Source organism: Corvus moneduloides, chromosome 23, assembly GCF_009650955.1.
Source record: "Corvus moneduloides isolate bCorMon1 chromosome 23, bCorMon1.pri, whole genome shotgun sequence".
NCBI classification, from domain to species: Eukaryota; Metazoa; Chordata; class Aves; order Passeriformes; family Corvidae; genus Corvus; species Corvus moneduloides.
Window position 1 is genome coordinate 7,052,693 of NC_045498.1, and position 26,509 is coordinate 7,079,201.

Here is a 26,509-nt window from a genome sequence, read left to right on the forward strand (position 1 = left end):
TTGGGCGCAGCGCTGGCACCGCGGAGATGCGGGCACCTCGGTGTAAAGTTACACCAAGGGCTATGTGGAGCAGGAAAATATGTGCTAGAAAGACCGGTCTCGTCTCTGCTGAGGCTGCTGGTGTGCCCAGGGAGCTGTCGGAGGGGAGGCAGGCAGGAAGGAAACAAACGGGAGGTTTTCCAGAACAGCCGCCGGGAGCTGGTCCCCGCTGCACACGCTGCGCACGGCTCGACGGGGACGTTCGGGGTGTTGGGGGTGTCGGGATGCAACCCCCCAGCTCTGCGCCGCCCCTCCCCGTGCGTCCGTGCCGCACGGAGCTGCGGATGCCTTGGCAAACACTGCGGGATGCCCGTGGGGTCCCCACCGGGGTGTGTGGGGTCTCCGGACGCCCCACGGCCCATGCTCTGCATTGCCCACGTTCATCCCCGGTGTGCGACCCCGGGTGCTGGAAGCGCTGGACACATCCCGCGGCTCTTACCCCACACCACCGGTGGCCGGCTCCTGCCCTCGGCCCCACAGGGGGCCACGTGTCCCGTGACACGCGGGGGACACTCCCTGCACCGGGACTCCGCCCTCACCCCGTCCAAACCACCCCCAGAGCGGGGACCACCTGCACCCCCCAAACACCCACCCACCACGGCGTAGGCAGCACCCACCATCCCCTCCCCGCCCACCAGGGTGCGGGGCGCAGGTGGGAGCCCGGCAGCGGCGGTGCGGAGGGGGCTGCGGTGCGGAGAGGGCTGCGGGGGGGCAGCGGGGCGCACCGGGATGTTCGCCGCGCCGCCGCGCTCACTTTCACCTCCCCGCTCAGCCCCAGGCAGCTGCCACATGTTTCCCATTAGGCTCTCCGGACCTCGCCATTCCTGGCTTCCTCGCCAGGGGTAGGGCCTTTTTCCTTATTTTTTTTTTTATTTTTTCCCTTTTAAAAAAAATTTCTTCTAATTTTTTTTTTTTTTTCTCCTCACTGGTTACAAAACACCAGCCGAGACCACACAAGTGAGGAGGGACGGAGGGAGAAGGAGAGATAGAGATGGGCGCCGCGGGCGGGGGAGAGGCGGCCAGACCGGGTGCTGCGGCGGGGCCGGGGGGGTGAGGATGAAGAGCGGGGGGATGAAGCGGGCGAGATTGCAGTCACCTCCGCTTCCCACCTCCTGACCCCGCAGCCCTGCAAAGATAACAGCCCCCGAAGACTGCTGACTCGCCTCGCAGAAATCCAATATCCTCGCCTGGTGAACTAATCGACTACCTGGGCTCCCACCTCCCCTGCCCGGGCTTAATCCTGCTGCTGCAAAGCTTTAATTAGTTTAACGGTTTCAGGCTTGACGGAGGTTGGCGGCGAGAGGAATCAGAATCATGGAATGGTTTGGGTTGGAAGGGACCTTAAAGCTCATCTCGTTCCAACCCCCTGCCATGGGCAGGGACACCTTCCACTAGACTAGGTTGCTCCAAGCCCCGGCCAACCCGGCAGAATGTACCTCCGCCTCCCCCACTCCACCCAGACAGGGTCCCCCTTTGGTGCAAAGCGTGCCGTGGGGTGGCAGCACGAGGGTGCAGGGGGCTGCAGGAGCCCCCAAGCCCCCCTAAGCTCCCCGAGGCTGCTGGCACCCAGCCCCGACCCCCAGCGCTGGCACAGGGCGGGCACGGAGGGGCTGTCTTGGCACCGGCGTGGCGGCGGGGAGATGGAGGGATGGCCCCGCAGGACACGGACGTGGTTTGGTGCCCGGCTCCGAGGCCACCCAGACGTCAGGGTGGGGCCGGAGATGCCACCGGGAGACAGGCAGGCGGCAGGGACACAGCCGCCACACAGATGGGGACACGCTGGCCCAACGCCTCCCACCCCGCCGGGGCGCCGTGCCCAGCCGCCCGCGGCGGCAGCGGCGGGGACGGGGCGTCCTCCCTATTTCCCCACCGCCTCGGGGGTCCCTGGGCACCGCGGGGCGCTGCGAGGGTTTGGGGTGGCCCTAAGTACCCCCACGTGGGCGTAGGGGGCTCTCCGGCTCCCCCTGCCACCCGTGTCCTGTGTGCACAGCTGGCCTTCCACTGCAGGGCTGCCCTCCTTGCCTCCCCCCCCGCGAGTGGCATCGGGGGTGTCCCGCTCGTGTCCCACACGGGGACGCCGTGGCGGTGCCTCTCCTTGCGCACTCACACACACAGGGCACGGCGGAGGTTTCTCTCCCCTGTTCCCGCCAATCGGGGGGCACCACGGGGGTGCAGCTCCCCCCACACACGCCCCTGGGGCATCGGGGAGCTTGTCTCCTCTGCGCCCCGCCCCTCGCACCCCCCTGGTCCCCTCCCAGGCGCCCCCAACCCCCGCCCCACGAGTTCCCCCCAGCCCGTCCTGCGCCTGCTGACACCAATGGAAAATCCCCTCCAGTGACAGCTTCCTGGCAGGCGCTTGCCGAGGGTTTCCGTGTTCTCCAGCCAGCCCCCACTGGCCACCTCCTCCCTGAGCCACGCGGGGGGTCCCTCCGCCTGCACCCCCTCCACGCCGACCTCCACGTCCCCTCTAAATCAGCATCACAGACCCCAAAGCACCCGGGTCCTGCTCCCTCCTCTTCCTCCCCACACCTCATCCCCTGCCAGCACCCTGCCCCCCTCTGAAGTGGGGCACCCATCAGCGCCAGCGGTGTTTGGGGTCCTCTCTGGGTACCACTGGCAGCTCCCAGAGCACACACCCACCTTGGGGACCCGCCACCCTGTGACTGGGAGCAGAGCAAGAGCTGGGGGTCCAGAAGGGTGGGCACAGATGGGTGCTGGGGCACGCGGTGCCTGCAGGCAGCCCTGACCCTTCCTTCAGTTGTCACCCTATGGTTGGAACCCCGCTGTCACATCCCCCCTGCCGTCACCACGTCCCCCCGCCGCCCTGACTCTTCTGCCATGCTCTTAATTAAGAGATGGAGCAGATGGCGCCTGGGTTTCATCTTAGGTAACGGGTCCAGACGAGCTGCCTGGCCGCCAGTTCCCTTCGTGGGGCTACCAGAGGTTTTTTCGGGGTGCCCCCCAAGCAGGGAGTTGGTGAGGGGACATGTCCCTCCAACGCTCTCTGGGGGTGCTGCAGGAAGAGACGGCAGTGCCAGGAAGGGATTGGCTGGCACGTGGGGCAAACACACCTGGGTTCTGCCCTCTCACATCATCCCAGGGTGTCACATCCCCAGGGCAAGCTCAGACACCCGCCCTGGCACTGGGAAGGAGGATCCAGGACCACTGGGCTATAACCAGGGTGCCAAAGATCTTGGCATCTCCCCATCAGCGCTGCGGGAAGGTAGCTGGGGAGCTCATTTCCCTGCAATCCCCCTGGTCCTAGCAACAGGGACCCCAAGGACACCCCTATGCTTCTGGGGATGGTGCTGAGTCAGGGGATGTGGCCCTTCTCCTGGACCTGGCCCTGGATGTGCCACTGCCACTGGGGTCTCCTGTAGCGCAGCGCCCGCTCGGCTGGTGGCATCCGCCAGGCCTGGGAGTCCTGGAGCCTGTGGGACTCTTGATAGGTTCAGCCCTCAGCACCAGAACATGGCACGGTGCCCTTGAGGTGGGCAGGGGTGGGGATGCCTGGTCAGGCCCCTATTCCTGCTGCTGCAATAAACCATCTTCCCTGCAAGGACCGTCTCCCTCAGGAGGAACCATCTCCCCTGCAAGGACCATCTCTCCTACAATGACCATCTCTCTTGCAATGACCATTTCCCCCACAAGAAGCCATCTCCCCTGCAAGAGCCATCCCTCCCGCAACAACCATCTCCCCTGCGAGATCCACCTTGCCTTCAAGCACCATCTTCCGCACAAGGACCATCTCTCCTGCCATGACCATCCTCCCTGCAATGATCATCTCCCCCTTAATGACCATTTCCCCTTCAATGACTATTCCCCCTCAAAGACCATCTCCCTGTGATGCCCATCTGCCCCGCGAGAAACCATCTCCCCACAATGACCACCCCTGCTCCAGCGACCGTTTCGCCCCGCAGTCATCCTCCCAGTCAAGAACCCCTTCCCCCAGGAGAGGACCCTCCCCTCCTGCCCCACAATCGTGGGTACCCCGCTGTCCCCCAGAGGCTGGGAGGCACTCAGGTGACGCCCAGCGTGGATGCAGCCCCCAACCCCCTTGGCCCTGGAGGGGTCTGACCCTCCTCCCTGGCTTGGGGGGGCTCGAGGGGGCTGGGGAACGGCTCGACAGATGGACCGCAGCGATGGTGGCACCTCGGCCGGCTGGAGCCCAGCGCCGCAGTTCAGAGCTAGCAGGGAAACGGGCTAAATTTAGCTCTTCCCTCGGTGCCAGCTTTGTTCCCCCGCCCCGTCGAGCCGGCGCGGGAGGCGAGCAGCCTCCGGGCCCCCTCCTCTGCCCTCTCCCTGCCTGCGGGAGGATACGGGACACACCAGCACCCCTCCCTCGGGGTGCCAGCTCCGGCTACCGGGCGCTCCCCGGGGTGCCGGGTGCATTTGCCCGCGCGTCTCCGTGCGCCGGCTGCTCCCGGCGGTGCCGCGGGTGCTGTGCCCCGGCGTGGGGAGCGCGCCCCAGGGCCCCGCAGTGTGCTGGCAGCCCTGAGGCTGCGCAGATGGTCGCGGCCCCCCTCTCCGGGCTCCCTGTTATAGCCACAGCATGAGTCACAGCCCCGGTGTGTCCCTGCCCAGCGCCGGCCACGCCGGGTCATGTAACACCCGTGGCCGCGCTGGCGCGGAGGGGGCTCTGCTGGCTGCCCACGCCACCCCCACCCCCAGCAGGGGCACCCCGGGCAGCTGCACAGCCCCCCGACACCCTGCTGGAGCCCCCAGGGGGGTCGCAGCGGCGATGCCCAGGTCCCCCCGTTCCCCACCGGGGCGCTGCGGGTTAACGCCGAGCGGAGCCGGGATCCTGCGAGGCCAGTAACATTTGGAAGGCGCCAGATGGACGCGTGCCCATGCCGAAGGCTCGCTCGGCACAGCCATGCTCCCCCGACGCTGGGGCTGGGGGGCTGCCCAGGGCAGCAAAGGGGCGCCCGCCGGGATGGGAGGATGCTGACAATGCGCCCACCGGGGTCCTGGGTCAGCTGGTGCCCACCCGCACCCCATGCCGGACACCAGCGCCGCCCCCATCGCAGCCCCAGCACGCAGGCAATGGGGTGACGGGGTCCAGGTGCTGACACCGCGCCGGGGCGACCAGGTGGGGACCGAGGGGGGGTCTGGGTGGAGGGAGAGCAGCCAGTTGCCTCCCTTGGCCAATTTTAGAAACAGGCTAGACAAGAAAAGCAGAATGAGCTGGGCAGGATTAACGGCCGTGCTAGTGTCAGGGTGGGTTTTTTTCTTCCTTTTTTTTTTCTTTTTTTTTTTTTTTTTTTGTGGGAGGCACACACGAGTTGAGCGGAAACTCCTGGCTGTGGATCCTGTTTCCTGGGAGATGCGGCCGGTTGGGGCCGAGCTGGGGTGTGGGAGCCACTGAGGACGATGCCAACGCTGGCGTGACGGGGCAGGGGTGTGGGGAGGTGGGGGCAACCCCTGCCCCATCATGCCGGCAGCCTGGCACCCACAAATATGTGGGCGTGGAGGCGATGCACCCACTAACAGGCCTGAATGTGCACAAGGTGGTTGTGCACACACAGGTGTGTGCACAGGTACATGCATGGGGGAGGACTTGCACACGTGTGTGCACACAGGCCTCCTACAGGTGCACCTCACACACCTACAGTGGTGTGGGTGCACACACAGGGACAGGAACATGTGTGGGCACCAGTGAGCACACGGGTGGGTCACACACATGTGACAAGTGTGTACAGGTACGCACAGGTGCAGGAACACGCACAGGCACTGGCGAGCACACAGGGGGTGCACACTTGTGTTACAGGTACACGCGCAGGTGTGCCGGCACCTGGATGCGCAGCACCCGCCTCTGTGTGCACACAGGATCACACCCACTTGGGGGGTACAATGCCCCATGGCAGCACCCACAAGCTCCAGGGACCCCCCCAGGCACCCAAAAACACCAGGGCAGCACTGCAGACTCTCATCCCACACCACTGGAAGCTGCTGGGGTTTGACCCCAAAACACAATTCACCCTCCCCTTTGAGAGGCCACGGTGGTCCACCAAAAGCTGGGGGTGTGAAGAAGGGGTCTGCCAGTTCCATGCAGCAGGGACATGGATAGCGATGGGGAAACTGAGGCAGGAGCAGGGTGGGCAGTGCCCGGGGTGCTGATGGAAACAGGGAGCTGCAGCCAACTAGTCCAGAGGATCCAGGCGTCCTGTAGTGCTCCAGCCCCATGCTCGGCTCCCACCCAGCTGCCCCCCGGCTCCGGTTACACCGCGGCTCGGGCTCCCCAGGGATGGGGATTGGAGCACCCAGGTCTCCCTGCACCCACCCACGACGCACTGGCACCACCGACCCAGTCCCCTCGGAGCACACACACCTATAGACACACCAATTTTTGCTCTCCCCCCTCGCCGGGGAGCTTTCCATTAAAATTGGAAGAACACAACTTGCCGGCAGAGCCCCGGCGCGGATCGTACACAGCCTGTCACTCACACATCACTTTGTAGATGCCCATAAATTGCTTCATTACCTCTTCTAATTGAGGAGAACGCAGCTGCTGTGGGGCGGTGACGGAGCGCCTTCCCTTTGAAGGATGCCTTGCTCGCCAAAGACGGGTCCGGCAGAGCCGCAGAGCCCCACCAACATCCCAATAATAATAATAATAGTAATAATAACCATAATGACAGTATCCAAGCAAAATCCCCCAGAAAAGGGCAGCGGGGCTCACAATGTGATGGAGCCTGCTTGAGGGAGGGAGCTGAGGGGCTTGGTGGCCCTTTACTAGTGGGGAAACTGAGGCATAGGGAAGGATGCACCATGCACAGGGAGAGGGCGGGCATGGAAACCCCGGCGTCACACTGGGACCCTGAAAGGGGAACACGGTGGTGACAACCTTTTACGGAAAACCCCACACTCAGAGGATTGAGCATCTCCCTACCCGCAGATTTGGGGGGCCAGGAGAATGCACAGCACCACCCAAAACTCCCTGGAGAACTTCCCACCCTGCTCAAGGGCTTCATTCTCCCATCTTTGCTGGCACGACGCCAGGGGTCCTGCCACCCTCTGGTGCCCTCGTCCCCTGCGCCCCATCCCCGCGGGGGCCCCCCGGCTTTGTCTGGCGGCGGCGGGTGGCTGCGGCTGGGCTCGGTCCCCTTGCAGGATACTGCAGAAGGATTTACTGTATTGCAGCTTGTGCTGGCTGCAGCCCAGCGCACAATAGATTAGCTGTAGCCCAGGGCAGCACGTTGCGGGGGAAGGAAGGTGGGATTCATCCGGCTGCAGATTGCAGGGCATTTGCTGCAGTATCCTGCAGGATCCGGACACTCGCTCTGGACACCCCCGTCACCCTGTTCCAGCCTGGCAGAAGGACCTCGAGGGACTCACGAGGCCCCCTCCTTGTCCCCTCCACCAAATTTTACAGCAGGGATGTTTCTCGTGGCCACATGGGCTGGGGGACACCCTGCTTGTTCCCCATCCCCATTTGGAGGTCCAGAGGGGCTGCGGTCCCCCATGGCACGCAGGTGCTGCGGGGGACGCCGGGGCCCCCCTCGCTGGGTGCGACAGCACAAAGCTGGTGCAGGGAGGGAGCCAGGGACTGCAAGCAGCACTAATTGATCGCGATTAATTCAGCTCCTACCTCCTCGGGTGGCAGGAGAGATGCTGAGACACAAGCGCAGCCCACAGAGCTCCCCAAACAGGCTCTGCTCTCCCCTGTGCCCACCCCTTCCCCCCCGTGGGGGGCTCACACTGCCAGTCCCTGCAGATGTGGGGGGCTCTGGTGGGTGTCCAGCTCCTGCTGATGCCTCAGAGGTGCTGGGGATGGGTCCTTGGTGAGGACTCCCATTCCTGGGGTGCTGTTTGAGGGTGAGGGTCCTGCTAGCACACCACCCTCTCCCCCTGAGATGCAGTGATGGCACACTGGGAGATGATGCTCAGGCGATGGCACAAGGGAGCAGATGGGTCAGGGGTCACTGATGGCCTCGTGGTGACACCATGACATCTTCAGCAGTGTCACCAGCCAGTGGGTGCAAACCAGGGGACGCAGGAGTGCTGCTGCCACCTCCTCCTGTACCCAGATGCCACCCCACTGGGGATATCAGGCACCCTGTGGGCACCCTGCAGGCGCCGCGGGCAGGGGGGCTGGTGCTGCGGGAGGGGGGACCCCGGTGACCGTGTGAATTTGGAGGGGAGTTTGGAGCCTGCGGATTCCGGCTCCATAATCCTACGTGGGATGCAGTTTCCACAGCAACAGTAGGTCAGAGGGCAGCGAGGGGAGCCGGCTGCTCCGCTTGGGATTGCAGTCCTGCCGCCGCTGCCGAACGCCGCCGGGCGAGGTGTCGGGGCGCGGTGTCGGGGCGCGGGGCCGGCTGGACCACGGGGCCATCCATGGTGGCGAAGGCAGGCGGCGGAGCGGGGGCCGCGTGGGGCGCGGGGGCGGCCGGGCTGGTGCTGCCGGGGAGGCGGCAGAGGCTCAGTGTGGCGTTGTCAGCAAAGATGTCACTAATTGTCTGCAGGAGCAGCAAACTCTCGTTAACCCTTGGGCAGCCGGCGGCGGGAGCGCTGGCGGGGTCGGAGGCACCCGAGGACCCACGGCCGAGTGCCCGGGGGCCGTCCCACCTCTGCCAGCGCCCCGCTTGCACGGCTCTGGGCGAGTCACTGCAGCCACCAGCGAGGCTACTGGGACACCAGTGTATCCCAGCTGGTGACCGTGGGCAGCCCACTTGTCCCATGGGCTCTGGCTTTGTCCCCGCTGCCCGTGGTTGTGCCTGCACTTGGACAAGCAGGAGCACAGAGGCAAATGCAGTGCCAGGGCCACTGAGCGGGGTCACCTCCATCACCGGCCGCTTTCATCCACGGCTGCCTCCATCCCTGGTCACCTTCATCCCTGGCCACTTCCATTCCTGGTCACCTCCTCCACCGCTACCCCTGGCCACCTCTATCCATCTCTATTCCCAGCCACTGTCCCCACAGGCACACCCAGCGAGCACAGTGGGGTACAGAGGGGTACCCCGCACCCATACCACGGCCACCACCCAACTCAGACCACACTCCACACCTCACCACGGCTCCATCCTCATGGGAAAAGGACACATGGCCCCACGGTGACGCTTGGGCACAAGGCATGAGCACCCACCCTGCCCCGGGAGGCTTTGGCCAGGGCTGGCAGAGGCGTAAGCACCGGGGCAGAGGCAGAAATGGCTTTTCCACCTCTCAGCCAGCTCCAGGTAGACCTGGGAGCGCTGCCGGGAAGCGCTGACGTCGGCAGGAGCGGGTGGGGGTGGCGGGGGGAGGCCGGGGCCGGGGCCGCCGGAGCGGGGTCAGCAGAAAGCCTCCGGCTCCGCTCGCCCCTGCCAGCCGCTCCGCGGACCTTTTGTTCCCATTCAGCACCTTTCCCAGCACCTCCTGACTCCCGGGGCTCCCATCCGGGGGGCCAGGGCAGGGGCCCCCTCCGGTACTGTGGGTTTTGGTGAGCAGGATGTGCCCAGCGTGGCTCATGGCACAGGGACCCAAATGTTGATGGGGACGTGGGCACATCCAGCCCCAAGGTGGGGCGACTGGAGGAGGTTGTGGGGGGTCTGTGTGGGGGATCTGAACCCAAACCTGAAAACCTGACCCCCACCTCCCTGACAGCCCTGGGAGGGGTTAAGGGGAGGGAGGCAGCATGGCTCGTCATCCCAGCGTCCCTGAGCCATCCCCATGATCCCCACTGCCATCCCAAAGCACAGCCAGCCTGTCGAGCCCAGTGAAGGGGATGGATCCTGCACGGTGCTGGAAGATGGGTACAAAACCAGTGCTCCCACTGCAGGCAGCCACTGGGGCTGGAAGAATGCAGGGCACAGCCCTGCCCCCATTCTTGGTATCCCAACGCCCCAGCAGCACACAGGGACACAGAACTGCTGGCTGAAGCTCATCCTGCAGGGTGACGGCACCGGGGAGCCCAGCAGAGACCCCAGCTCTCCCCGTCCCCTCACAGCCGCCGCTGGTGCCCGGGAGGAGCTGGGCTGGGCAGGTCTGGACACGTCCAAGGACTCTCCCAGCCTCCAAGGACTTTCGGCTGGGATTTCCTGTGAGGGATGCAGGTCTGCAGATGTCACAACACCCCGGGATTTCTGCTCCATGAGCTCCTTGGACCCACACACGTGTCAGCCTCGTGGGTGCCCATTGGTGGGGAACCCCTTTGCCAAAGCTCCCAGGGCAGCACTGCCAGACTGGGACAGCAACACCCTGCCCAGAATGGCTCGCTGCTCCTCCGGGGCACTCTGCAGCTGGCCCTGGCTCTAAACAGCTCCTCAGTGCAGCACTGCCTGGGGTCCTTCCGGTCCCTGACATCCCTTCCATCCCTTGCAGCTGGGGTGCAAACACTCCCCTGGATGCAAATTCATTCCACTGCAGGGTGCATACCCATAGCATGGTGAACCCCCCCCCCCAGATACAAACCCATCCCCAGATACAAACCCATGCCTAGATACAAACCTCCCTGGGTGACTATTCATCCCTGGATGCAAACCCATCCCCGGGTGCAAATTCATCCCACTGCAGGGTGCAAACCCACACCTGGGTGAAAATCCACCCTGGAGTGATAATTTATCCCTAGATGCAAACCCATCCCTGAGCCCAAATCCACCCTGGACGCAAACCCAGCCCCAGGGTGCTGCACCCCACTCCATCGCCTCTCCACCAGCACCCCTCTCCTTCCCCAGCTGTCCCAGCCCAGCCCAATGCCACCCCGTCCTCCACCACTGCCACCAGTATCCTGCTGCCAGCCGCGCCCTCTGGATCCGGCAGACAGGTCTCTCCCCCCCAGGCTCCCTGCTCGGTGTCTGGCTGAGCTAAGCGTATTTAGCGCTTTTAATTGTTCTTAATAAATCAATCCCGCCAGCCCCTTAAATCATTTTTGTGGCTTCCCTCGCAGCCGTCCCCGCGGCCGTGCCGGTGTGGAGCCTGCTGTCTGCAGCGCTGCCGGGGGAGATGGCCGGGATGGGGCATCGGGATGCACCCTGCCCACCCCAGCACCCGCCCCGCTGCTCCTCAGCCCCCGGGAGCTGGGTGAGGGGGGCTCTGCCTGCCGGGGTGGGGGCTCCATGCCTCAGTTTCCCTCCCTGCATGGGGTGTTTTGGGGATGCACCAGCTGCTCGCCCTCTCCCTGCTGTGTGGGTTCAGTCACCCCAATATCGCACATTTTTGGGGACACCAAGGGACCACAAATCCCTTCTCCCATTTGCACCTCCCCTCAGGGCCGGGTGCTGTGGGAACAGAGATGGTGACAGTGGATGTCACCTGTGTGGCACTGCTGTGCCAGCCTCGTGGTGCCTGGCCTCGCCAGGACAGACGAGTCTCGTCCTCCGAGCCCCTGGTGCCACCGCGGACCCCAGGGACACGTGCCATCCCCTGCCCATGCCCAGCCAAGGCCTGAGCCCCTGAGGGCACAGGATGAGGCCAATCCAGCTTGTGACACTCAAGCGGGATCAGTGCAGCCCCCAACCCCCTCTGGGTGACTTCCTGCGGCTGGGATGATACTGACACTCAGCTGGATGACAAGACTCCTATTTCTGGGGACACACTGTGCCCCTGCACCATCCCCAACAGCCTGCAGCATCCCCCAGCATGCTGAGCTCCACCATTCCATCCCCCCCACCACCCCACCCCACATCCCATCCATAATTTTTCATGGCAGGGATGAACACCCAACACTCAGGACAGTTGCCAGGGGAATGTCACCAAAGAGCCCATGCTGGCTTTGGGTGAAAAGCAAACCCGGCAGGGTGACACCCCAAGCAGGATCAGCGCAGCCCCCAACCCTCTCCAGATGATTTCTCAGGGCTCAGAGTTGCACAGGGGTGACAGTGACACCCAACCAGATGGCAACACTTCTATTTTTGGGGACACACAATGCACCCCACCCCATCACCGACACCCTGCAGCATCTCCCAGTGCACCCTACCCCACATTCTGCTGCATCCCACCACCCAAACCCACATCCTGAACCATCCCATCACCTAACCCCTCATCCCATCCATCACCCAACTGCACAATCACCATCCCACCAACCGCTCCAGGCCCACTGGCATTTTCCATGGCAGGGATGAACACCCAACACCCAGGATGGTTGCCGGGGGACATGTCACCGAACAGACTGTGCTGGCTTTGGGCAAAAAACAAACCCGGCAGGGCTTGGAGGGAGAGAGCTAACCTTGACACAGTTGCAGCAGTCACTAATAGCAGGCAATATGCCTGTTCTTGGGGGACTGTTGCAGTTGCTAAGATACTGGCAGCCGTGTGAATGGAAATGGGTCAGTAAACCTGTGGAGAGATAGTGTGACACTGTAACCGGCACAGCTGTTGCAGCCTACATCGAAATCCCACCCTTTCAATATTTATCACTCTCCGCCTTCGGTTCCTTCCTCCCAGCAATTTTTTCCACGTTGGTTTAGCCCGGGGTTGGTGAAATCACCCCGAAGACTTTAATGAGATGAGAGGTGGTGGAGCGACGGGATGGGGTGGAAAAGGCGCGGTGCAGGGGGATGAGGAGGGAAATTAAAGCCCCCACTTTGGCTGGGTGTCTGTCCCTCCCTCCCCGCCCCACTCCATGAGCAGGATGGAGCCAGTTCTTGGAGAGATTTAACAGGAAACAGGCTATAATCCCCCTGGTAGGAAAACGGGTGAAAAGGTCAATTTACTTCTGTCCCTCGTTTAGGCACTGTGGTGAAATTACACACTTGCAGGAGCCGCTGCGCATGGCTGGGAGAGGAGGGAGCGGTGCTTGTGTCCGTCGTCGGCTGCTGTGTATCCGCCCCGCCTGCTGTATGCCCCGAGCCTTCCCAAGGCACCGCGACCATGAGCAGCATCCACGTGGCCCAGGAGCAGCACCCATGAACCCCATGGAAGCACCCATGCAGCCCCACAAACGCCACCCGTACACCCTGGCATCCCATCCCGTGTCTCGGCACACGCCACGCACCGCGAGGGCCCTGCCCGCACACGGGTGCCCAGCCCTGATCTCAATGCTCCAGCATCTCCCTGCGTCCTCCAACACCTCCCCAAATGCTCCAGCACCCCCTAAAATGCTCCAGCACCGCCCCCACGCTCCAAATGCTAAAGCACCACCCCAAAAGTTCCAGCAGTCTCTTTAATGCTCCAGCATTTCTCCAAGTCCTCCAGCATCAATCCAGTACTTCAGTATCCCCACCCCACGTACTCCAACACCCCTCCAATGTTCCAGCATCCCCCCAAATACTCCAAAATCCCCCCAAATACTCCAGCATCTCCCCAAACATTCCAGCATCCCCCAAAGGCTCCAGCATCCCCACAACACCAAGCCCTGGTGCCACTACCCCCTGCCCCACACACTGCCCCACATTGGGCTCAGCTCCCCGCTGCCTTTGGCACTGCCACAACTCAGCTGGGGCGGGCAGGATTGGTACTAAGGACCCCTGGGAGCCGAGACACAGCCATGGGAGGACGCTATGAAGTGTCCCTTGTCCCCTGTCCCCAGCCGCTGTCCAGGTGCGGGGCAGGAGCGGGGGTGCTGGCAGGCGGTTGCCGTCCCAGCTCTGGCCCGGACCCCGCTGCAGGGAGGAGGGTGAGAACATCTGGTCGCAGGGAAGAGGGACAAGTCCAAGGAAAATGCCGAGCCCTTGGAAGAGGCCCTCACCGCCGCGGCTGGGGTGGAACAAGCCTCAGCATCCCTCCTGCGCTGCAGCTGCACCGGGGAGGGGAAACTGAGGCACGATGGAACCAGACAGTGCGATGTGGGGTCACTAAGCCGCGAGCGCCGGGGTCACCCCCAGCTCCCAGGCTGGACGAGCATCGCCCATGATTTATAGCCCAGGCTCTGGCATCCCGGGGGCAGCAGCGAAGGAAAGGGAGGCTGCAGGGAGTGAGGGGAGTGGCGAGATCTCCTCCTCCCAAAGACGCTCCCTGCCACCCCCCCGCAGGTGGCTGGAGCAGAACGGTTGATATGGAGACAGGGAAGCACAGACTGTCTGGGTAAGGTGACATTCGACAGATGCCAGGTTCAGACTCGCTCCAGCCAGTATTCCCACCCCCCCCCACTGCCTGCCTCCAGCCCCCGCGCAAAGGCATGTGCAGGGAGGGGGGGGGGCAGGCTGGGCAGAGGGACATGGAGGGAGTGGGACACCCTGCGATCTGCTGGGAGGCGAAATGCCACCTTGTCCCCATCCTGAGATACCAGCACCCTGAGTGTCTCCTGCCAGGGCAGATTTGGGGCCCCTCGACCCCCAACCCTGGACCCGTGGTGCAAGTGAAGATGCCGTGACGCCTGTGAGCACCCACCCAAAATGATGGGGGACCCTGCCCCATGCCGGGCAGGCACACCTGGAAGATTTGGGGGACACACCTGGAGAAAGGATCTCCCCCCTCCCCTTGATTGCAGAGAGGGGCAATTAGCTGATGCCTAAGAAGAAATGGCCCACCTTTGGGGGGAGCACAGGCTTTGCATCTCCCACCCAGGCAGGTTGACACTGGGCATGACAGCCCCTTGTCCCCAGGTTCATTGCCCAGGGAGGGGTCCCAGGGTGCCAGAGCCCCCCCCGGGCTGCAGTCCTGTCTCTGCACCTCGGCAGGGTCTCTCGTGCCCTCTCACCCCTCCAGGCTGGAGATCAAAGGGATGCTGGAGGGATTCCTGGCACGAAACCGGCCGAGAGACCCTGCTCCACGTGGGCAGGGAGGGACAGGGCAGTGGCCGGGGATGGCCCGGGTCTGCAGTGAAGGCAATAGGGGGATTTGGCGGGGAGGGGAAGGAACAAACACAGTGGGTGCAACACTGGGTGGGAGGAGCCCCCAGCACCCTCCTGTCAGATCCCCTTTGGACAGCACTGCAGCCCCAGACTCCCAGGAACTGGAATAGCTCCCGGGGTCCATTGAGCAGGATGGTGGGAGCCGCCAGCCCACACAAAGCCACTCCAGCCTCTCCCCGTGCCCCCGGCTGCTGCTCCCTGACCCCCTGTGCGGGGAGGTTGGAGCCTGCTAATGAGCTCGGCCCTTTCCCAGCATCCCGGTCCCGGGTGGCCCCGGCAGGTGTGGGTCACCGCTCACCCCGCGATGGCAGGGACTCCGTGGTCTGGATCGGTGGAAACGGGAGGCACCCGGTGAGGGGCTGCAAAGACTTCGGCTTCGGCTGGATGGGCTCCAGCACTCACTCAGGCTCTTCTGCCTCCTCTTCATCACCCTCTGTCTCCCAAATATCCCCAATCTGCTCCGCAGTGATGTTGGCACAGCCCCAGCTGGGACACGGCACTAACCTGGGGACACCCCGCACCCCAAATGGCGGCACGCAGCCCCTCTCCCTCCTGCTCCTTTCGCTGCATCTTCCACCCTCCTCCTCCTCCTCCTGTCTGCCCTAAAGCCAGACGGATTTCACCGCTCTGCTGAGCTCCAAACTCCACTTCCAGATTTTCAGTGCGACCTTCTGGCTACCTGGATCCAGCACTGCAAGATGCCCCCTCTGATCCCCCCTCCCCTCCGGCCCCCTAGTATCCCCGGGGGAGCCGGGGCTGGATGCAGCCAGGAGCGGGATGCAGGGGGGAGCTGGGGGTGGCCGAGGAGGAGGAGGAGGAGGGAGAGGTCGGGCTGCACCTGGATGCAAGACCAGCCTCAGGAGGCTTGGGTTGTTGTGTTTAACCCAGCCTGGCCCAGGGAAAAGCAGGAGCATGGTCACAGAGTCCCTGGCAAACTCGCTGTGCGTGTGGGAGGTGCCGCCGTGGTTCCTGGGGCAGCCTTCGGCCTCGCTGCCTACACGGAGGGTCCCCCCAAAGGGCCCCCGCACTCCTGGGACACCGTTCTTCAGGGATGTGCCTGTTCTCCAGGCTGCTCTTGGCTCCCCGAGCCCGGATCCTGCCCCAGGGGGCAGGCAGAGGGCTGTGGGACCCCTGTGTCCAGCTATCACTGATTACAGATAACCAGGGGGAAGAAGGGGGGAAAGAAGGGAGGAAAGACATAAAACTCCCCAAATGCCCCAAACACCCGCTCACGCACATGAGGCACCATGTGGTGCAGACAAGCAGCAAAAAAATCCAGGGAAAGAGCTGGAAAAAGCCCCAAAGCCCCAGGTCAGCCCCACACGCTGCCCCCTGCCCTTACTGCTCTCCCCACGGGTTATCTCCAGCCCTCTGCATCCCCCCTCCTCCTCCTCCCCTTTCCCTCCCGGCACCCTGCTCTCCTCTGCTCGCTCTTGCATTCTGGTATTTGGTGTGTTCCTCAGCTGCAGGAAATTCCTGATGCTCTCCATCATGCAGCCTGCGCTTGCATCCCCCGCCCTGCCCGGCTCCCCTCCAAAGGACAGCCATGTGCCGGACAGCCAGCGCCGCCGCCATCGCTCCCCTCCCAAAAACGGGATTTACTTCTCCCTCTTCGCCTTCTCTTTCTCCTTTGTTTTTGTTTTTTTTTCCCCCTTCAATTATTTTCAACTCTAACCCTCCGAAACACCCCGTCTCCATCTGCGCCAGGGACTGAAGCCGCCCAGCTCCGGCCATTCCCCTGCCTGGCTTTTCCCTCTTCGTCTTCCTCTCTTCGCGAGACCGCTCCTGATCTTATTTTAATTCGTCTCAGACGGTGTTGGAGTGTTATTTTAAGAGAGAGGATATGCACAGACATTGTGTTTTCTGCTTTTTCCTGGCCCCAAGCCAGGCTCTCTGGGCTGTCAGCTACCCACTGTGTTGCAGTCACGTGTGGGAAGAGGCAGCCAGAGCCAGCCTCACAACTCCTGGTAGCAACATGGAAATCAAGTGTGCACTTTCTTCCCTCTGTATGTGTCTGTATTATTAATAGCGTCTCTCTCCGTGAGTTATCCATAATGTATCTTAATACCTGTCCGTCGGTAAATGATGTATTACAGAGCATCCGCGCCCCTGGCTCCACGCGCTGCCGAGGGGGGACAGGCGTCACGGTGGTGCCACCATCACCCCCGAGGTGTGGCATGGGGACGGGGGACAGGACAGAGGGATGGGGACAGGATCTGGTAGCCGTGAGCTGCTCCAGTGTATCCCAGCCTGCTGGCACCTTGGTGAAATGGGCACGTGGGGAGCGGCGGGGTGCTGCGGGGAGGATGGGGCCAGCTGGCACTGGGATGGCACTGAGTGATCCCTGTCACTGGCCAGGAGGTGCCGGGGCACACCGATGTCCCATGCTGTGGAAACTGATGGTGGCTGCTACAAGCTCACAAAGGAATGGGGCACGTCACTGCACACCTGAGGGACTGCAGGAGGCCGGCGGGTAGCAGGGAAGGTGCAGGATAGATCAGCAACGCATGGCACGGGTTGGATGGACATGGCACGAGTTGGATGGACAGGAACTGGCACAGGTTGGATGGACACGGCATGGCATAGGATGGATGGACACAGCACAGCACAGGGCTCGGAGCTTGATTTTGCAGGACACAGATGTGTCCCATGAGGCTCCACTTTGGCAGGAGCTGCCTGGAAGAGCCCAGGGGACTCCCAGCCCCAGGAGGCTGAGCAGGGCTCCCCCACAGTCGTGCACATACACCCGGAATTGGGGCAGCACCCAGGCCCCTGCGTGCAACGACAGCTGGTGCTGCCCCTCTCCAGGCTGTGGGGTCCCCTGTCCCCTCTGCATCCTGGGGATGGAGACACCAGGGCAGGTGAACACCCCGGGACTGGGGTCTTCCCAGTGCTAACCAGTAATACAGAGACCACATACTGATCCATACTGTGCCTACAGCCCCCCTACACCTATAAAGTGCATGTGCATGCAAGAGCTCGTGGGCTCATCACGCCCACCCCTGTGCACCCCCTTGACACACAGATGTGTGCAGGTGTTGTTTGAACTTGTCTGTGCATGGGGCTGCCAGCAATGTCCCCTGCCTGCAATGTCCCCTTCCCACAGTGCCCCCTGCACATCCCTGCTGGAACACCATGCCCATCCCCGCACACCATGCCCCCAGATGCTGCAGCATGCAAGGACAGAGGAGCACCCCAACCCCAGGGGGTGCCCAGACGGGGCAGCCCTGCACCCCGACACACAGTGGGAGCAGTGTGGGTGCCAGCACCCAGCTGGGGTCACAGGGAGCAGGAATCCAGGAAGGCAAACTGGAGCTCACGGCTTCGCATTTCTGGATTCTGGTTCCCGTTTCTGCTCCCGGCTGTTTCCATGGAAACTGGCGTCGGACCTCGGAAAATAAGGTTAGGGTTTGCAGCGGAGGCCCACTGCCAGCCTGCCTGCCTCTGCGCCCCTCCGGCCCTGCCACCTCACCGGGGGCACACGTCTGGGTACCCCCATGCCTGCACCCATGGGATGCTCAGGTTTGGGGGCTGAGCAGCACTGGCACCCCCTGGCATCTTCCACCACCCTCTGTCCTTCCAGCTGGTGACCCCTGGGAGCCCAGCACACACTGGGTAATTTGGGAACTGGGACCACCGCGCTGCTCCCTGGCATGCTGGTGAGGGTGGCGGGTTGGCGGTGGCACCCACTGGACCCACAACCCTTCCCTGCTACCCCACTCTCTTCCCTGGTGCTGCAAACCCGGCACAGCTCAGCCTCCATGGAAACTTCCCAACAATGCTCATGCGGCCATGAGACCCCACCAGCCCACTGGGAAGGGGGACACTGAGACGGTCCCCACTACTGACACCCCATCTGCAGGTTTTACAAGGACCCAGCCTCGACAGCAACATCAACCTCCCCTTCCCCAGCCCAGGATCCCCAATCACTCCAGGGAAGGTGGGGAGTTGGAGGGGGGAAGAGAACCAGGACACGACACCTCGGGGGAGCCGTGAAGACTAATGAATGGAGGCTTTTAAAAAGCACTTTGACTGAGAAGTGCTATAGTAGGAACTAATTATCCCTCCCGCCTGCGCGCACCCTCGCACGCCGGCGCAGCCGCGTCCTGTTCCCTCCTGGAGCCACAGCTGCAAAATCACAGCCAACCCCGGCACCGAGCACCACGGCGGCCACGCCAACCGGCATCATCCTGGCCGGGGAAGATTCCCTCTGAGACTCCTCTTCCTCTCCTGTGCCCCCCATGTGCCTGCGCCCCCCACTTTGCTGACATGGCTCCCTGGCAAAGCTGGCAGCAGCGTGCTGGGGGCACAGGGTGGTGCTCACCCCCCTCCTTGCACTGGAGTTTTGGGGAATGTTTCCTTTTTTATTAAAATCCGCCATTTTACAGTGATGGCGGGTAGGCCAGGTGGCCAGTCCCTGTGGATGCTCAGGGATGGACAGCACCTGGCATGGCAGGGTGGGCGGTGGAGCTGGCACAGATGCCTGGCCCCTCACAGGTGTGATCCCGCAGCCCAACCAGTGGGACCAGCCCTTCTCCCTGCTGCCCAGCTCCCAGCAGCAGCCATGGGCAGCAGGGAGACACGGGAAGACACCCCAGTTGCTCACCCCGCTCAACCGAGCAGGTCCCCACGCTGCCAACCTACAGCACCCACAGTTTTGGAACGGTGCTGGCAGTGCTCCCTGTCCCTCCGCACCCCTGGAGTGGGATCTGGAGCAATCCCATCCTGCCATCCCAGCACTGCCTGCTGCCCCATTTCACATTCCAGTGTGGGCCGGCCCTGCTGCCCTCCCACTCCCACCCCCACCCCGGGCTGTGTTTCAGCTGTTGTTGAATTCTGTCCAGGCTGGATTCATCACAAGAGCCCTCAAGCGGCTGCAAACAAACAGAAAAAACAGGGAGCAGGAGCGCGCGGAGCGATCGATTGGCGCTGGGGGGGCCTGAGGCCCTTTGGCAACGCCAGACCAGCCTCAAATTCCTCACTTCCAAGAGAAAAGGAGCTGGGGATGAGCGGCAGAAAGAGGGGGATGGAAAGCACAACAGCCACCAGCCGCTGGACCATGGCGGCGAAGCCCCCGGGCGCAGTGCTGCGGTGATGGGCACAGAGTGGTGGTGGCTCTCCCTTCCTGGTGGAGACAGGCTTGTACTGCTCTGAAACTTCCCTCTTGTGGTTACTGCAGTTAAAAAAGCAAACAGGAGACCTGGGTGCATTAAAAAAGAAATAGGAAATGGCATAAAGGGTGGGAGCACCCGCAGGGATGGGGTTTGCCCAGCAGCGGTGGCACTGGGGTGGGTGTGAGGTCAGGGTGCTTGTCCCTGGGGCAGGGGGAAGGAGAGATCCATCACCCTGGCACTGCAGGGGGGACGGGGCATTGGGAACATGCGGCATGTGATGGGCAGCTGTGGCCCCAGATCTCAGGGATGGATGGTAATGGCAGGGGAAGCAAACACCGGCACTGCTCCAGTGGGAATTGCCACCACTGGAGCTGCAGGGTCAGGTTGCTGTGCCTGGGTTTTTAAGAGGGGCTGGATAATTTTTACCACCACTAACGATCCCATCTGTGCCTGACACGCTCCAGCTCCGAGCCCAGCGTTACGGCAGGGCTCCCACACCTCCCTGCCAAGCCTCTCCAGCTCGCCTCCCCCTGCCTCGACTCCTGATGGTTCAGGGCATGGATACGGCCTGTGCCCGGTGCTGCTGGCACAGGGGGCAGCCACGCTCCTGGCATCTCCTGGTGCCACCACTGAAACCATCCACGGTGTTCTGGAGGACTGTGGGTGATATTCAAGGTGTGGCAAATGGGGAGGGGTGGCAGTGTCAGGGATGCTGCACAGCCTGGGGACACAGAGGAGCCTCTCCAGCTTCAAGAATTTAGCAGGGCTTTTTTTAGCGGTGGTCCCTTGCAGGGTGACACTTGCTGTCCTCCCTGTGCAGGGACGAGGACCCTGGGATGTGCTGGCACCATTCGCCCTCTTCCCGGCTCCAGACAAAGACCTGCTGGAGGATGCTGCTTTTTGGGAAGGGGGTTTTCAGCATCCTCCCTGCAGAACTCCCTGCCAAAACCCATCCAAGCAGGAGCTGAGGGGCACAGCACCGGTGCCTGCAGCACAAGACTCCTCTCCCTGCAATGTCAACCTGCTGCTCCACATCCAAGGCTGCCCTTGGAAAAGCTGTCGGCTGCGCCGGCTGGTTTGCCAAGCCCAGGACAAGCTCTTTAGCTCGACTCTGCCAGAACAGATGCCTGGGCGACTGTAATTCTTCCTAGCATGGATGGAAGGGGGGGTGTGTGGAAAAAAACTCAACCTCATTTAAGCATTGCAGTGGCCGCTCCTCTCTTCCCTGGCATCCACACCATTGTAGCCCCACAGAGGGTCCCCCAAAACCTAAGGGGTGAAGTGGGAGGAGGCTGGGTGATGCCGGGAGGGAAGGCAATGCCCGGAGGGAGGATGGCATGGCACAGCACATGCTGGAGCCGAACATGGCTCTGCTGCCAGCTGGGGAGGAGAGAGCGACCCGCTGCAAGGACAAGTGGGAAGCGCGAGCTCGGCGTGCCACTGGTGTCCTTGCAAACGCTCGCCTGCTCTGTCTCAATGCTCCCCACAAAACAACAAGCCCGTTCTCATGGCAATGTCCTCTGCAAAGAGCACAGGGAAGGGAGCACGGTGACATGCTCTGGAGGGGCCATGCTCCTTCTCCTCCCTCTGCACCCAAAATCCCCCAACACGGCATGGCCATGGGGCAGGAGCTCCAGCCTGGCCGTTGCACTGCTGGAGGAGGCCAGCAGCATTTCCACATGGATATTTTCTTCCACTGGCTGCAGTTTGGGGCTGCCAAAAGCCAAAACAAGAATGGAAACATCCCATTTTGCTGGCAAAAATTCAAGGCAGGGTTGGGGTTTTTTTCTTTGGTTTCAGCTTTTTCCTTTTTTTTTTTTGTTCTTGTCTTTGGTTACGAGCGGAAATTCCCTGCCATGAAATCATGACGAAACCCCAAACCAAAACACAGCTTGGACTGAAATCTTCACCCAGTTCCCCGTGGATCCCGTGTGGGGCTGGTCCCAGGGCTGGGGATCACCCCCACACAGCCCTGGGACATGGGACCGAGCCCAGACCCCATCGCCAGCCCCAGCCATGTGTGAGGTGAGGGGATGTCGTGCTTTGGGGATCCCTCCAGGGACCCGATGTGATTCCAGCCTTGGAATGTACCACTTACCAGCCCTGCTCTACACCACCCTGCCTTGGTGATGGCACCTGGGAGCCGGCACCAGCCCTGGCAAAGCACAAATTTGTCCACAGGGAAGCTGGTCCCTATGGATGGGCCCAAGCAGGGATGAGGATTGGGGTGCCAGTGGCTCCAAGCATATCATTACAGCAGTGTTTGCTCCCAGGAAGGTGCTCTGCAAGAGGAGTTGCTGGGAATGGCCTCATCCAGCCCATCCCAGGGAGTCCGGATGTGGCCGAGCCCTGGGGCTCACCCCTGCAGCCTGCCCAGCATTCTCTTCTCCCATCCCCTCTTTTCACCAGATGTTGGGGCTGGAGGATGAAATGGCTCTTCCCACCCCAGTCCTCACCGCATCTCTCTCCAGCTCCCGTTCCAGAGCCTGGATCTGGCCACGCAGGCTGAATAAGGCTGAGCCTTTGTCCGGCTCCCCCCGCCGTGCTTTCCTTATCTGGCCCAGACGCTTTGCCAAGAGCAGGCAGAGGATGGCGGCAGCCCGGGGCTGGTGGGGCCCTTCTCTTCTCCTTCTCCCGTCCCAAAGCCCCCGTGGCCACTGTCACCCCTTGCCAAGAACCTCTCCTCCATCCCTGCCTGCTCCCCAAAACCGGGAAACCCTCCCCTCCCCCATTGCTCAGTGCTGCAGCCCAAACCACCCACCGGGCACAGCATCACAGCATCACCCTCTCTGCACCCCCGGTCTGCCGCTCCCTGGGGGGGGGTGTGAGCATCCTGGGGGAATCCGAGCATCATCTGGGGACTGCAGCCAAGGCAGGGCTGGCTGAGGCAGGGGTCCGGGGGCAGCATGGAGCCGGGTTATCTGTCTGCAGAGCTCCGTGCGCAGCAATTAACCTCGAGAGAGCAGCCGCGGCTCCTGCCAAGAACCACATTAGGTGTGTGTGGCAGCGTCTAGACATGCGAGAGACCAGAGGCCTTGATCTGGAGGAAGGCGGCTCCATCCCTTCCCTCTCTCCTTGCCCGCCTGCCCCACAGGGACCCCCTCGCTGGGGTCTGGCCAGCATCGAGGATGGAGCACTGGGAGGGATGCGGGGATGGGAGCGGGAGGTTGGGCTCAGCCCCGCATTGCTCTGTGCGGGTGTGGTTCTGAACAGCTCCATGCTGGGCTATTAAACCAAGACTGTCCTGCTTGGCACATGGCATGGCACAGCATGGCACTGTATCCTCATGGATGCACTCCCTCAGGTCCCTGGCCATCGGTGGGAGGAGGAGGAGAAAGGTGGTTGCAAGCACCACCTGAGCCATCTCCCACCAGGAGATGTGACAAACATCCCACGGAGCCAGCAGCAAACCCTGTGATGTGCCCAGGAGTAGGGATGGAGCTGGGAAGAGACCCGGCTCACTGCCTTCCCATGCCAACCCTATCACCTGGGGCAGGTGGGATGGAGCCAGGTGGGCACCATGGGGGCTGGGCACCCTCCCTGTCAGTGCCCCTCACACCCATGACACCCCCTTGCTCTCACCTCCCGGGTGCAGCCACCCCAGACGGCTGCAGTATGCTGGGGAGAAGAGATTTTCCCGGCGTTAATTAATTAAAATAAACAGCAAATTAAATACAGCAAAATTAAAATAGCTCCGGAAATTAATTTTCAACAAAACCCACCTGGAAAGGCTGGATATTTAAAGAATTAATGGAGCCCTCTGAGACCATAAAGAACCGCTGAGCTCCCAGCATCCATCAGCCCCCTCCGAGCCTGCCCAGGGACCCAGCGCTGTGGGGAAGCTGGGATGGGACCCTGGAATGGGACCTTGGGAAGGGACCCAAGATGAGACCCGCACCTCCTGGCAGCTCTTGCCTCGCCGCTGCCTGCGCATGCCTGCTGCTGCCACACTGGGAGGGAAGGATGCTGGAGAAGGATGCAGGCATGCTCCACACCATCCCAGAGGGAAGCACCGGCCACAGCTCTGGCTTGGCTTGGCACAGGGCTCTGCAGGGACACCGAGCTCCTGCCTGCTTTGCCCCGTGGCTGGGGGCAAACGTTGTGGTCCCTGTGTGACCCGCTTGAGCACAAGGATGTCCCCGTCACTCTCCTGGCCAGAACCCACTGCACCACGGGAAACCTTGACCTCCAAACCCCGTCTGCCTGGGTGCTCCGGGCCCCCCACAGCTCACCCCACGCATAATCCCCCCGACCAAGGCGGGATTACTGTGCAAACTGGCTGCGCAGCCGGACAAAGCTCCTTACCAGGCCCGGCGGGCGGATCGATGGGCTCCCGAGGGGCCCGGCGGGGCGCGGGCCCGGCTCCGGGCGGGCAGCGAGCAGGGCGAGGTGCCGGGGAGCATCCCCGCGCCCGGCCGGCCTCCGGCCTAAGACCAGGCACAACTCGTCACACGGCTGGGGTGTGCCAAACCGCCCGGGCCTGGGAGGCCCATCCGGGGCCAGCCCTCCCACGGCACCGGCGGCGTTTCCTCTCCCTGCGCCCAGCGTGCGCACAGGCGCAGCGGCACAGACACCGGCGGGCGAGAAAAGGCTCCGGAAGGAAATGGAGAAAGCAAGGCGAAGCCGGCAGGTGGAGAGCAGGAGGGGCCGCGGTCACCTCCGCCCCGGTGCGGGGTGCCAAGGGGCATCTAGGGGTCCCCACGTCGCCGGGGTGCCCGGCTGCACTGCCAGCACTGGGCTGCTCCACTTCATCATCCGGGGAAACTGAGGCACGGCGGCCGCAGCTTCATGCGGAGCGCCCCGCTCTCCCGGGGAGGGAAACGCTCCCGCCGCGGCCGGGATGACACCAGCTCCCCATCCTCCTCCCGCTCCACCCTGTTCCTGCAGGAACCCAGGAGTCCGGGCTCCGGGCAGGCAGCCAGGGCCTCCCTCCTGCCTGCACCTCCCGTCCTGCCTGCTCCGCGGGCGCCCGCAGCCGGCTCCGGCCCTCGCTCCCGCATCCCTGCCCGGTTCACGCCGGCACACACCTTCCCACCGCGTGTCAGGGCGACCTTGGAGCGCTGCCGCGGCCGCTCCGTGCCAAACTTCCCGGCGGTGCCCACGGCACAGCCGGGGGTGACGGATCGGCAGGAAGGGGGATTTTTTTCCCCATTTATTTATTCGTTGGGTGGGTTTTTTCCCTTGCTGGAGACAAAGGCAGGCTGTGTGCCCAGGCGCAGGGTCCGGGGGTGCCGGCGGTGCCGGGACCCTGGGCGATGCCGGGCCAGCCGCGCCGGGGGCTCTGGGTGGCCGGTTTCCTCCGCACACAGATGGCTGTTTCGACTCAGTCGAGCGCTTGACCTAAATCTCCTCCTGATCCACGGGAGCTGCAGTCCCTCAGCAGCACAGCTCAAGGCAAGGAGGAGGAGGAGGAGGAGGAGGAGGAGGATGAAGGGGGGGACCGCGGCCAGCTGCGGACTGGCGGGAGGGTCGTGCCGGAGGGCCCCCACCCCGGGTTTGGCATCAGGGCCGGCGGAGGCGGCAGTGGAGGGAAGGAGGGAGGGAAACGGGGGGGTGGGAAAAAAAATCTCCCACGCTTCGAGCTCCAGCGCCGGCCGCCCGCGCCTGCGTGCTGCACCCACCGGGACGGGGCAACCGCCCCGCCGGGCTCGACGCCCCGGCAGACCACTTCCTCGGAGAGGGGCCCGGCGGAGGAAGCTCCAACGGCTCGAAAGTTTCGCCTGTGACTCAACCGCTGGCTGGCTGGGGTGACCGAGCCGACCCCCGCAAAGGGGGGGCCCTGGGATCCCAGGGGTTCGGGGCATCGGGGTGGGGGATTTTTTTGGGTTCCCCAGACGAGGATTGTCTGCGAGGCATGGCGCTCCACCCCCAGTGTCGGAGCAGCCCAAACCGGCTTCCCAGCGACAGCAGAAAGCTTTTAAAATCCCCTACGCGCGGCATGACTCACTCCAGAGCCAGTGCCCAAAACAAGCTCCGACACGGAGAGGAATGGCGAGAGCAGGGATGCTGGGGGCGGGCAGGAGGGGCTGGGGAGGGCCGGGGAGGGGGAAAGAGGGAGACAGAAGGAGGGAGAGAAAAGAGAAGAGGCAGAAATAACAGCATCTGAAACTCTGCCTGCTGGAGGCTAATTGGTTCCGGCACAGCCTGGTTTGTTTGGCAATGTTTCCTCTAATCCTTCAGGCTCCGCGCTCCCGGCCCCAGGGACATGGGGACATCTCGACACCCGGCCAGCGCCACTGCGGCACTCCCAGCTTGGACCCCCTCCCACCCGGGGATGCAGAAGGATGATGCTGCGACCGGCTCTGCCCACCCTGGGGTGCACCCGAATCCTTCAGGCTCTGCACTGCCAGCCCCAGGGACGTGGGGACATCTGTGTGGACACCTCTGTGGCACTACTGGCTTGGATCCCTCTCCCACCCTGGGATGCTGAGGGGTGATGCTGGGACCACCCTGAAGTCCTCCTGGGGCTGCACCCTGCCGTGGTGACATCCTGGGAATGGGATCCATGGTGACACCCTGGGGATGGGGTCCCCTTCGGCAGCGCTGGGCACAGGGATGCTCAGAGGGCTGGGCAGGCGATGGCTGGGGCGGCAGAGGGAAGGGAGGGGAAGGGACAGGAAGGGAGGGGAGGAGAGGGGAGGGGAA

General features: G+C 63.1%; 2 protein-coding genes across 6 annotated transcripts in view; one reads left to right on the forward strand and one right to left on the reverse strand.

Annotated features, from left to right (window-relative positions):
- The window catches only part of AHDC1 (AT-hook DNA binding motif containing 1), a 49,015-nt gene that overhangs the window by 7,417 nt on the left and 15,089 nt on the right, over positions 1-26,509 (reverse strand). Inside the window, exon 1 of one of the 5 annotated variants that reach the window (XM_032132176.1) lies at positions 2,536-2,540. The exons of the other annotated variants lie outside the window; for them this stretch is intronic. The gene's annotated coding sequence lies outside the window, so the exon portion shown is untranslated. Of the gene's footprint in view, positions 1-2,535; positions 2,541-26,509 lie in introns of those variants that run through there. 5 annotated transcript variants of the gene reach the window in all.
- Positions 24,174-26,466, forward strand: LOC116454961. Its single transcript, XM_032132177.1, has 2 exons — positions 24,174-25,258; positions 26,045-26,466. Exons 1-2 carry the CDS (start codon positions 24,653-24,655, stop codon positions 26,150-26,152), a joined length of 714 nt encoding a protein of 237 aa, XP_031988068.1. The 5' UTR covers positions 24,174-24,652; the 3' UTR covers positions 26,153-26,466.